Here is a 13,356-nt window from a genome sequence, read left to right as displayed (position 1 = left end):
GTTTCATTCTTCTGCATGTTGCTGTCCAGTTTTCCCAGCACCACCTGCTAAAGAGGCAGTCTTTTTTCCATCGGATACTCTTTCCTGCTTTGTCAAAAATTAATTAACCGTACATTTGTGGGCCCAGCTCTGGATTCTCTATTCTATTCCATTAGTCTATGTGCCTGTTTTTGTGCCAATACCATACTGTCTTGATGATGACAGCTTTGTAGTAGAGGCTAAAGTCTGGGATTGTGATGCCTCCCGTTTTGGTTTTCTTCTTCAATATAACTTTGGCTATTCGGGGTCTTTTGTGGTTCCATATGAATTTGAGGATAGTTTGTTCTAGCTTTGAGAAGAATGTAGGTGCAATTTTGATGGGGATTGCATTGAATGTGTAGACTGCTTTGGGTAGTAATGACATTTTCACAATGTTTATTCTTCTGATTCATGAATGGGAATGTTTTTCCATTTCTTGGTGTCTTCTTCAATCTCTTTCATAAGTTTTCTATAATTTTCATCATATAGGTCTTTTACATCCTTGGTTAGGTTTACTGAATTGAACTTTTTGATAACAAAGGTAACAGATATGTTTCTGTATGCTTAGAAATGAAACAACATACTTCTAAATAATTTCTATGTTGAAGATAACTTCTCAATGGAAATTAGAAAATACTTTGAACAAATTGAAAACAAAATAGCAGAAATTGTGAAATGCAGTTAAAATAACGCATGGAGGGAAATTTTTAGGATCACATGCTTATATTAGAAATAGGAATGCAAACATTCACTTTAAGAAACCAGAGTAAAGGGATGCCCGGGTGGCTCAGTCTGTTAAGAGTTCCACTCTTTATCTCACTCAGGTCATGATCTCCTAGTTCGTGAGTTTGAGCCCCATATCCGTCTCTGCATTGTCAGATTCTTTCTTAGGATTCTCTCTCTACTTCTACCTCTCTCTCTGTCTCTCTGTGTGTGTGTGTGTGTGTGTGTGTGTGTGTGTGTGTTTCAAAATAAGTAAACTTGAAGAAAACAGATGGAAAAAAAGGAAACTGGAGCAAGTAGAAGGAAGGAAATAATAAAGAGTAGAAAATAGCAAAGTTGAAAACAAGAAGAAGAAAAAAAGTGAAGCAAAAATAGACTTTTTTGAAAAGAAAAATGACAATAATGACAATAGGGGGGAAAAGACAATATTTTCCAACATCTGGATTGAAGACATTATATCATGATAGACCCGTAGATGTTGAATGAGTAATAGAATTATAAACTGTTCTAAGCACATAAAATTAATACCTTAGATGAAATGGGCCAATTCCTTAAAAATCACACACTATGAAAACTCACACAAGATAAAATGGGTAACCCAGTTAACCCTATTTTTACTGTTACAAACAATGACTGCTAAAGAAATTTAATTTGCAGTTACTAATCATAAAAAGGAATCTCCAGGCCCAACTAGTTTCCTGGTTAATATAAACATTTAAAGACAAAATAAAACTAATATTATCCAGCCTCTTCCAGAAAGTAGGAGGGGATGCTTCCCTAAATGGTTCATTTTTATCAGACCAGAATTACCATGATAGGAAATGAGACAAAGATAGGATACTATAAACCAGTATTTCATATGAGCCAAGAAGCAAAAATCTTCAGCAAATTTTAGTAAATGCAACAATATATAAAAAGAATAATGCACCATGGCCAGGAGGGAATGCAAGGATGGTTCAATATTTGAAGTTCACTCTGTGCAGCCTACCACATTAATTGTGTGCAGAAAAATCACGTATTAAAGTATAAAAAGCATTTGACAAAATTTAGCATTCACTTATTTAAAAAAAAAACTTGAGTAAACTAGAAATTTGAGGGAACTTTTTTGCCTTGATAAGGACAATGTAAAAAAAAAATACTGCAGCTGATGTCATAATTGGGAAAGACTAAAGGCATTCCTCAAATTATTGAGAGCAAGGCAAGGGTGTCTATTTTTATCACTCCTATTCAACATTGTACTAAAAATCTTAACCAGTACAGTCAGGCAAAGTGGGAGCTGGGGAGTGAGGAAGACATACATTGGGAAGGAAGGAATTAAATTGTTTTTGGTCACAGACAGCATTATTGTCTAAGTAGAAAGTCTGAAGGAATCTACAAGAACAAAGCCTAAAAACTCTTAGAATTAATATATGTAACAAAGTTACAGGACATAAGGTCAACACACAAAAATAAAGTTTATTTCTATGTGAGAGTAATAAAGAGTTGAGAATGGAAGTGTTTTGAAACTATAATTTCCAGTAGCTCCAAAAAATGTGAAAATCTTAAAATTTAGCAAAAAGTCATATACAGAACCTGTAGTTATAAAGTACAAAGCACCAATGAAAGCAATCAAATGATTTGAATTAATAGACAGTTTGTGGATTAGAAGATTCAACGTAGTAAAAACATCAGTTCTCAAAGGTTAATGATGCATTTCTAATACTTCTAGAAAGATTTTATGTAAATTTAGACAAGCTGTTTCTAAAATTTATATGAAAAGGCCAAAGGACAGGAGTAGCCAAAAGAATTTTGAAAAGGAGTGAAATAGCCAAAAGAATTTTGAAAAGGAGTAAAACCATAGAAATCATATTACCTGATTATAAAAGGTACTATAAAGCTATTGTAGTCAACATAGTGTGCTTTTGGCAAAGGGATAGATGAATGGAAGAGAGAGAGTCTAGAAATAGACACACACAAACATAGCCAATTGATTTTTTTCTTTTTTCTTGCAAATTTGTGAAAGCAATTAATAAAAACAGAATAGTCTCTTCAAAAAAATGGTGCTGGATTCTTTGGACATCTGTGTGGGGAAAAAAATGAATCTCAGTCTAAACCTCACAATTTACACAAAGGTTATCTCAAAATGGATCATATATCTAAGTAAAACTGCAATGTAAAAAAATTATTTTGTATAAATTTGGAGAGCAGTTGTATATATGTATAAGTGTATGCATGTGTATTCAAATAGCTTAGTCATTAACAGACATCTATTTATTTTTTTATTTTGAGAAAGAGAGTGTGAGCAGGGGAGGGGGCAGAGGGAGAGAGAGAATCTTAAGTACTCTCCACGCTCAGCATGCGGGGCTTGATTCCACCACCCTGGGATTATCACCTGAGCCAAAATCCAAAGTCAGATGCTCAACGAACAGAGCCTCCTAGGCACCCCCAAACTATAAAATCTTTAGAGAAAACAGGAGGAAACTTTCATGGCTTAGTAGTAGGCAGAAGGTCTCCTCCCCTATTTTATGTCTTTGAGATTCTTTCAGTGTGCACTTCTGTTCAGTGGATAATTGACTTCAGTGAGGTAACTTACAGGACTAACATTTATTGAACATTTACTCTGAGTCGGGCATTGTTCTAACTCAATTCCTACAACATTCCTGCAAAATAGAGACTACAGTATTTACTATCTCACTTTGGAGATGGAGAAGCTGAAGCACAAATACTCGTAAGTATGAGTCTCCTAAATTCCATCAGTGGCAGAACAACAAATGCCCTGAGCAGTCTGTTTTCAGACCTGGGCTTTGACCCACCCCTCCGTTCTGATATCCTCATCTTCCTCATTCTTTTGAAAATGCACATGACTGATTTGCATGGCTCCCGTGACCCAGGCCATCTACTTTTTCTTTCTGTGTGAGTTCTATTCATCTGCCCACATTCAGGTTGGTGGGTTTTTGAGATTGAATCAGCGCCGTGTGAACCCACTTCAATCCACTTAGCGCCCTCTTGTGTCTGCAGTGGATTTTACAGAAAGGAGTGCTTCCACAGTAGGGCTGGGATACAAAAGTTCTAGTGGGAAATCTTTTGGTCAAAATATGACAAATCAGTGTGATCAGAAACTTGAATGGCATTAGACATGAACTTTCTGGTGAGTTGTCTCCGTGTGATTTGTTAATAACAATAGAATCTTGGAGGGGAGTCGATCATAAAAAACTTATGAAAATTCAAATTGGCTTTTAAATCTCCTTTTGTGCTCTTCTTTTGTAGTAGGGTCCTGGCCTTTTGGGTTTCCTACAGCACAGGAGGTGGCCCTGAGCTGTTAAGGTGAAGACCTTCAGTCCTAGCTTTTCAGAGTCAGAGACAGGGCCCTCTTTAGGGATGCATCCCTCCAAAGGCTGGAGGGTAGTTTGCCTCTCTTGTGCCTTTAGGCTAACTTAGAAGAAGGTGTTAAAATCTTTCCATGGATTTCCTTCAACAGTGGAAGTACAATGGGAAGAGAACAGTGGTGCACACTTCCCTTCCCTGGAGATTTGCCAGTTTGTTTTGGGTAGGAGAGGAGGAAAGAAAGGAGGAAAGGGGGAAAATGGGGTAGAATGTATTGAATTCTCAGCGCTATTTCCTGAAGTGTGGGCTGTACTTTTCTGAAGGAGGGAGGAGTACATTGAGTGGGATGAGCTGGGAAAAAAAGTCTAAAAACTAAGAAAAACGCAACATTTTCTGTTAAACAATAACATTTTGTTCCTTTTTTGTATATTTATTTACTTTTCTATTACAGATGTAATAGATGTCCATAATGGGAAATACAAAAACAAAAGGCAAAAAAAACATATCCAAAGAACATATACCTAATCATAAGTTTAATATTATATGGATTTTCCTTTCCTTCTATCCATGAATATTTGACTGTTTTATTGAATTATGTCATGTTTATAATTTTTTCCTTTTTAATTTTTTTATTTAATGTTTTTTATTTATTTTTGAGAGACAGAGAGAGCATGAGCAGGAGAGGGTCAGAGAGAGAGGGAGACACAGAATCCGAAGCAGGCTCCAGGCTATGAGCTAGTTCTAGAGCCCGACACGGAGCTTGAACCCACAAACCATGAGATCATGACCTGAGCTGAAGCCAGAAGCCAGATGCTTAAGCGACTGAGCCACCCAGGCACCCCCCTTTTTAATTATTTTATCAGAAACATTTTATGGGTTAGGACACAGCATATGCAGTCATTTGCTAAAGCTGAGTTCTAGAACTATGGTAGATATTTAGGTCATAGTTAATATTTTATTTTATTTTAATATTGTTTGAGAGAAAGAGAGAGAGCGTGCAAAGGAGGGGCAGAAAGAGAGAGAGGGAGGGAGGGAGAACACCAGGCAGGCTCCCCGCTCAGCACAGAGCTCAGTGCAGGGCTCGATCTCAACAACCATGAAATCATGACCTGAGCTGAAATCAGGAGGTGGGATGCTCAACTGACTGAGCCACCCAAGTGCCCCAGGTCTTAGTTAATATCTTAACATAGGTGACCCTTCAGTGACTGCCTTCAGTGCTGTATCACTTTTTTTCTTTAACTGAGGATTTTTTCCTTAGGACAGATTCCTGAAATCACCTTGTCCAGGAAGAGCTCAGGGAGGACTTTCAGCTCCCAGTACTGACGTAAGGAGCCCGCCTACCCTGGCTGGACGTGGGCTCCACCAGTTGGTGTCAGTGGTGATTTTGAGAGATAGAGTGTGTGAGTGTGTGTGTGTGTGTGTGTGTGTGTGTGTGTGTGTGTGTGTTTAGTGCTTGTTTATTTTTGAGGGAGAGAGTGAGACAGAGCACGAGTGGGAGAGGGTCAGAGAGAGAGACACAGAATCCAAAGCAGGCTCCAGGCTCTGAGCTGTCAGCACAGTGCCAACAGGGGGCTCAAACCCCCCAGCCATGAGATCATGACCTGAGCCAAAGTTAGTCGCTTAACACTTAACTGACTGACCCATCTTCTGACCCATATCAATGGGTTTTTAGAGAACGTTCCTGCATTTTTTAGAGCCTTGGGCTTTCTCCCCTCTATGAAATGGAAGTAACACTTAAAGTGCTCCCTCAGACATTGGCACACCGTTGGCATTAAATAAATGGAAATTATTTTTAAAGCAATTACAGCACTAAGTAGCCTTACGACAGGATTTGTACCAGTTTGCCTTGCCACCTGTAATGCGTGAAGTTCCTTGTTGAACCTCTCAGGCATTTGATACCTAATTATTTATTTTAAAAAATACGTCTGCTGATTTAACAGGAAACGCTACCTCATTATATTTTTAATTCTTTTATTATAGTGATGATGGACAAATTGGTTTGTTTATTATAAACCGGCTTGTTGTCTCTCTTAGGAAATGCTTTCGACTTTTTTCTATTGGTATTTAGCATTTTCTTATCAATTTGTATGAATTGTTTATATAGAAAATCATCTAAACCTTTATCATACTTGCTATCATATGGCCACTTACCTATTATTTTTACATTAAACTTTGATTTTCTTTATATGTTACATACACCTTTCTCATGAAGATGATAAAGTGGTTGTAATTGTGATCTCTTCCTTGTAAATTCTGTAGATGAATTTTTAATTGGGTCTATATTTCTTGCAAAGAAAGACATTATGTATTCATTTCCAACCATCCTACTCCTCATTAATTTTCATGCCTTTTAAATTTGCCTGAAATTCTGTAATAGGGCTAAATATTCATGGGGCTTAGTAGACACCATCTTTTAATTTTCTGGATTTTAATAGGAATATCTCCAGTGTTGCACCATTAAATAGAATATTAATCTGCTATTTTAAAAAAGGTAGTGTTTATTGTGTCAAGCACATATTCAGTTTTTTGAAAGTTTGAGTTTTTGCATATTTAGGAGCATCCTTTTTCTCACAATGTTTATGTGATATTATTTGACCTTCTGTTTGCCAGGAATATAAATATTTTTTTTAACATCACACATATATTTCTATGTTTGGAATTAGTGTATACTCCCTATTTTATGTTTTACTGTTTTCATTCAGCACCATTTTCCTACAACCTACATATAAACATGTATATGAGCACATGCTTAATGAATAAAAGAAGATATATCCGTACATTAAAAGTGGTTAGCCTTAAATTATGGCATTATTGGTTTTTTTCACTTCACTCTTCTGTATTTTCCAATTCTCTAAATTGAGATGTCCTACTGTGACCAGGAAAACAAGTGTTGCTTAAAAATGTCAATCCTGTGCCAATTAATGATGGGTGAAAGAAGATTTAGCAGGTCACACGTGATTGAAGGAAGCCTATTTATGTCGTGTATGTAACTTGTTTGTTCATTATCTAGAATCCAAGTGATTTCAGTATTAAGGGAACTGAATAATTAGAGTGAATAATTGTTTTTTAAAAGGTAGTAATATGGCCTGTGTTTTCTTTCTGGTGAATAATGATAATGTGCGGTGACTGTCTTTTCCTTAAATAAGCATTTGGGACTTGGTATCTGAAAAATTATTTTTTTCATGCCTTCCAACATTTCAAAGAATCTGAATAGTCTTTTAAAGGAATTGGAAGTAATAAAATACGTATTTATCTCTTACTTTCAGGATTAAAATTATATTAGTTCCAGATGGTTCATAGCATCTGAGACCTGCCAGGTTGCTTTTAAAAAACCCGATTTTGCTCCTTGGCCCCCGTGGGAGGCCTCAGTCCAGACACCGTCCCGCCAATCCGGTGGCCCCAGCTGGGATGGCTCACAGATATAGAAACATAAAAACATGCATTTATACATCAAGACCCACAGAAACCAGAATCACTGGATTTGGTACCTTAATTGCATCTTCCAGACACCAGGAATAGCCTTCCCTTCCTCTGCCGTGGTCAACACTTTCTCTCTGAGAGGAGACTGAGCGAATTCCAGAGCTCAGGAAATCTCTTCAGATTTGGTTCATAACACACTGTGTACTTAAAATATGAAAATCTCACCTGACGTTATGATCACTGAAGACTACATATACATATAAAACCGTAACATCTCCTCCTTTTTCTCTCCTCTCCTGTAGCTTTGGGCCAGATTATGTTATATGTGGACGGGATGAATGGAGTAATAAACCACAATGAAACCATTCAGTGGCTGTACACTCTCATTGGGTCAAAGGTAAGAGAAGGTTATCGCTGAGCTTTTATTCGGTTTGCATAATCAGATACCTTTCTTTTTGTTCTCTCTGAGATGGTTTTGCAGAAAGAAAAAGGTTCCAGCCTTGTAACAGGATAAGTGAGGGTGACTAGTTTACAGATTTTAAAATCCATTCATATTGCAAAAGGCTTATGAATTTTTAATGCATTTTGTTTTTTTCTTTTAAGGTTTAATCAGATGCTTTTGGCACCCCTAGTTTTTAATGCTTAATTTAAAAACTGTACCGTAGATATGCTATCAATCTTATCCATTCCATTTCATGTTCACTGATGTTCAGTTACATAAAGACACATTTGTGTGTTGTGCAAATGTATGTGCATCTTCTTAAATGAAGTTGAACGAATTTGAGACCACCTTTCAACTTTACCATTAGTTATAAAAGTAACTTAACATCTATCTAGTAAAGATTGACCAGGCCCCAGGCGCCATAGTGGGTATTTTGTAAGCATTGTCTCCTTTAATCCACATGAGACCGTGATGAGATACATAAACGTCATCCCCATTTTGTAGTTGAGAAAAGAGTGCTTAGTTGGAAGAATCTTCTAATTTCCCCCATGGATCTTGGCGTGTGATGACTCGATCCACCCATGACTTGGCTGTGAGCCCCACACCTTGGGAGCGCCCCGCCAAGGAGGCAGACCTACCCCCGCACTTGAGGTGTACCGGATGCTGGGCAAGGCTCTGGCATGCGCTTCTCTGCATCCTCAGGTGAAGGCCATTAGGAGGGGGGATTGAGGAGGAAGACGGGATCCTGTCCTGAGTAGGAGTGAGTGAACCAAGGCTGGAGTGTGGTCAGCTTTTGGGGTGAGGGTGGGGTGGGGCTGCATGGAGAGGATGAAATTGACTGCAGTGGGCAACAAGGTCAGGCAGAGGGGCATCTGAGGGCCTGCCTGGGGGACCTGAACCTGACTTACACAAGTCACAGAATCAACATAATGTTCTGGGGGTCTCTGGAGAGCATGTGGTGAGCCCTAATTGCTCCCCATCCCTGTCCTCACTGCCACCTCCCACTTTGGGGAGCCTATGAAGGCTGATGTGTGCTAGCAACGAGTTCATGGTGGTGTCTTACCTCTTGGCCAGAACTCTCTCCTGTTTCCTGCTTCCCACTTCCCAAAGACTCTGGGACACTCACAGCCCTGATTTGACTTTGTGTCAAGAAGACATTCCATTTGAGGTTTACCATCCTTACAGACTCTCAACCTGGTGACGGTGCCCTGTGTCATGGGAAGGGCCTTTTCTCTGTGGTGGCACTGATCCGCTGAACTCCCTGCATCCCAGATCCTTGGTTGACCCTTAAATCTCCCTCTCAATTTTCCTTTTCCTCCTATTATTGATGGTCGTTTCCCCCCACCCCCATTTCATAGTAGAAATAGCCATGATTTCTCTCAGAAGATTGAAAATCTTTTCTCTCTCTCAATCTCCCCCTCCCTCCCCTCTAGTTTTTGGGGATTTTTCTATGGAAAATGGAAATGACTCCATTTACAAACTGTTGTATGTGACTTTACATGCTGAATGAAATTCTGGTGTGATTGTGAATGATTTAGCCAGACCAAGGGAAGATTTATATCTTATATCCTGTTTCGGTGTTTTCTGTTTTTTCCTTATGCTGGGGCCCCTCCTCAAGCTTCATGTTCATTTGGAAGCTGCTCCCTTCCCAAGGCTCTCTGGATGGTCTTAAGGACCCCACAGTCTAGGGTGATGGGAAGAGATTCTGCAATAGCAATGGACTTTTGGTACATGTTATAGACAAATAAAGAAATCTGTGTAGCTTTACTATAGTCATGATAAAACACTAATAGCCAGCCCTATTTCTAAAAGGAAATAAAACCTAACATATTTAGAGTAGGAAAGGTGACAATCTTTTAGCTTATCAGCAAGAATGTCATAGAGCAAGGGCAAGGTCTGGGTGGTGGGTCGGGAGGAAGGAAGCAAGGAGACAGAGGGAAAGGCACAGAGGGAAGGCAGAGAGATGGAGAAACTTGAAAGGAGAGACCCCAGGGGAGGAAAAGAAAAAGAGGAGAAGAGAAGGAGGAAACAGGCCCCACAGCTATCATTTCTCCGCTCAGTAGATGGGAGGAGGGCTGAGTCCCTGGTGTTGCAACACCATCCTGTTGATTTTTCTTTGGACTCATTCTTTGAAGAAAAGCAAACAAAAAGGAACCTCCTTATTGCATTTCTGTGTAACACAGAGAAATCCTAAAATCAAAAGTCTTCGAGAATGAGTTTGTAGGAATTATTCTTCTCCAGCCTCCTTTCTCTGTCCAGCACACGTAGTGTTTGTGGCCCCAATGCCCCTGTCCAAGATGGGGTGTTCCCCTCCCCAGCCACATGGGGCATCAGTACTGGAGCAGTGCTGGGTTATCTTTGATTTTCCAAAGGAGGGTCCATAGTAGTCTCCAGTTCCTGTGCTCAACACGGAGCCGGTCACTGTGACGACAAGAAAATAGAGCCAATGGTCAGCCTGAGCCTTGGAGCTTACAGTGCTGTGAGAAATGGGACCATGGGTGACCTGCCCAGGTCCACCCACTGTGATGTCAGATATAGGACTCGCTCTGTTCTGCAGGGTGTGTTTGGTTCCAGGCTGGTGACTCAAAGTCAGTGGTGACAGCAGCCAGCAGATTGATTTTCAGTGTAGCTCTAATGAGGTCTCCTCTTATTTGCAAAACCAGTCACAGAGGCCCCTGACGTCCCCCCTCACCCCCATGTCTCGATAGTAAGGGATCTGGAAGCAGGATGGGTGCACAGGCCGAACCCCTTAGGTTTTGAGAAGGAAGCCTCTGTCCTCTCCTTACACGTAGGTTTTCCAAGTTCAAATTAAGAAATCTGGAAAGCCTGAGGTCCTAGGGTTTTCTTTTGATTAAGAGTTCGATTTCTCGGAACCTAAAAGGTTTACCTTGAGATTGCATTGTTTTTGCCTTAAACAGGCACAGAGTCGATACATGAAATCTTGGGTTAGAGAAACCTTGTCATTCTGTTTTCATAATTGTTCATTTTCCTTCCATGAAAGGCAACAAGATATGATCTCGCAGCCTGCCAGAGGGTCATTATGCAATGCATATTTGCAGATATTTGAGACTCCTAGCCAGAGGAGAAAATGATGCGTTTGCAGCCAAATAATTGCTTTTTTAAAAAGAAAGAAAAAAGTGTTTTCAATACAGTGTTTCATTTTATTTACAAAAGCCCATCTTTAAAGTCCGCAGTCAGAGGTAGGAAGCAGATGCCCATATCCTGACTTCTCACACAGTAGGAACTTTTTTTCCCTTCATCCACCTGGAAGTCTAATAAATTGGGGTGAAATGATTCAGCCTATGCTGAAAAGCATGGCCTTCATTCGCTCTAACACAGGAAGTCTGTCTCTCTATATAAATCTCCTCTGGCCTATGGGGGAGGCCCAGGGTCCCCCAACTCCTGTGGGTTCTCCAGGCATGGAATCTTCCCTCTCTGGATCACTATCCACCTTGGCTCAGCCTGCTCTCTCTCTCTTTTACTGTCCCCTCACCTATAGCATCTAATTCTTTTTGGCTGCACCCCAGGTTGCGGATCACAGACCTCTGGACTTCTTTTGTGCTTGTTTGGAGGTAGGCATTCTTGCACAGTAGCAGAGCGGTGAGGTGGTGACACCTGATCGCAAGTTGCAGGGGAAGCAGAAAAATGGAGATATGGAGATGTCTTGAGGAATAGCCTCGTAGGGTTGGGTTTCTGGATATGGATAAGGAGAAGAAGGAATCAAAGATAGGGTCACAGCTATGAATCAGAGCAGCTCAGAGTCTGGCATTGCCTCTGGCAGGAACAGAGAAGTTGGACCCTGAGTTGCGTTGGCAGGAGAGCTTTGACATGCTGATTTGGAGGTGGAGGCCGTGTCTGCAAGGACAGTTAAGCCAGTGCCTCCACGGTGCCATTTGCTCCAGGAAGAGCAGGAAGGTTGAGTGCACCCTTTGGTCTCAAGTCCTTGGCATGTCCTCTGATCCATTCGGGTGCCCACATGTAAGTGAGACCTGAAGCTCTTTTTGGGTCACATAATATAAAATAGAATCATGGCCTTGAAGAGATGGCAAAGTCTTGTTAAAGATGTCACCAGCCACATTCCTGATCCTTCTAAAGGCAGAGGAAAGGCTGTTGTTAGGCCTGGAATTGGTAGGGGGCCTTCCTTCCTGAGACCCGTATCCACCTACCTGATGCTAAACAAACCCCATCTCCTTGTGGGTTCTCCAGGCTGCCTCTTGTGTTGAACAAACACCATGCCCTGCTTTCTGGCAGCACAATCTCCCCTCCTCTTGAAAGCTCTTGGAGTATTTAAAGGCACTCAGCATGTCATCCTGTCCAAGCTAAGCTTGATTGTTGCCACAGGTAGTCCTTGGAGACATAATTTGCAGTCCCTCATCATACTGGGTATAGCATCCTCCTTCCACAAATCCCACTCTGGACTGATTAGGCTTTTCAGCCACAGCCCTGGGTGCTGGCTCAAATCAGACTGAGAATGCACCAAGCTTCCCAGGTTTTGTTTTTGTTTTTTATTCATCCATATTTGCCAGTTTCTTCCATTCTGCCTCTCTGTGATTGACTTACACCTAAATGCAGGGATTTGCATGTTTTTCCCATTGGTATTGGTCAGAGTTCCAGTTTTAATGTGATCTTGGGGCACCTGGATGGCTCAGTCAGTTAAGCGTCCAACTTTGGCTCAGGTCATGATCTCATGGTTCATGGGTTCTAGCCCAACATCAGGCTCTGTGCCGACAGCTAACTCAGAGCCTGGAGCCTGTCTGCGGATTCTGTATCTCCCTCTCTCTCTGACCCTCCCCTGCTTGTGCTATCTCTCTGGGTCTCTCAGAAATAAATAAAACATTTTTAAAAAGATTAGTTTAAGGTGATCTTGCATTTTGCTTCAAGCCATTCATCATGTTAACTGTTAGTCCTAGTGCTATTTGACATAAATTTAATGAGGAAAGCTTCTCCATCATTACCCAAAATATCGATACAGGCAAGGAATGCAGAAGCCAGTGTGGCTTGCAAATTGACACTGAAAGTCCTTTTCAAACCATTTTGGTGCAGTTAATGGGAAAGCACTGAACTCTGATCATCCAGCCTCATTTCTTTATTGAGTACCAAGGCCAAAGTCAACATATGCCACATCTGCTGTTAAGTGTGGCGCTCTGAGACCAAATACACTTGTGTGATTCTTTGGGTGGATTATATTTTCATCTATAGAATGTGGATAATAATAGTGAGGAATAAGTCGAACACAAGCATTGTATCTGCACACAAGTGTCTGGTGTTATAAGTCAATATCTCTTTCAACTCTGCCAAACTCCTGTCTAAAGAAGGAGATGGGCTCAGCTTGCCGGAACCTGCTTACTTGGACACTGCTGGTCCCAGGTCTGTCTCTCTTTGTCTCTCTCTCCTCTAAGTGCTTATGAGACTTTCATCCAGAAATACTTTGGAGTATGTTGTCAGGGATC

General features: G+C 40.6%; 1 protein-coding gene across 1 annotated transcript in view; it reads left to right on the top strand.

Annotated features, from left to right (window-relative positions):
* The window catches only part of FHOD3 (formin homology 2 domain containing 3), a 396,352-nt gene that overhangs the window by 202,780 nt on the left and 180,216 nt on the right, over positions 1-13,356 (top strand). The window contains exon 6 of the mRNA XM_029921560.1: positions 7,767-7,861. Within this exon, the coding sequence (XP_029777420.1) occupies positions 7,767-7,861 (95 nt within the window). The remainder of the gene's footprint in view (positions 1-7,766; positions 7,862-13,356) is intronic.

Source organism: Suricata suricatta, chromosome 14, assembly GCF_006229205.1.
Source record: "Suricata suricatta isolate VVHF042 chromosome 14, meerkat_22Aug2017_6uvM2_HiC, whole genome shotgun sequence".
NCBI classification, from domain to species: domain Eukaryota; kingdom Metazoa; phylum Chordata; class Mammalia; order Carnivora; family Herpestidae; genus Suricata; species Suricata suricatta.
The sequence above is the reverse complement of the archived record's forward strand: the minus strand, read 5'-3'. Positions and strand labels throughout refer to the sequence as shown.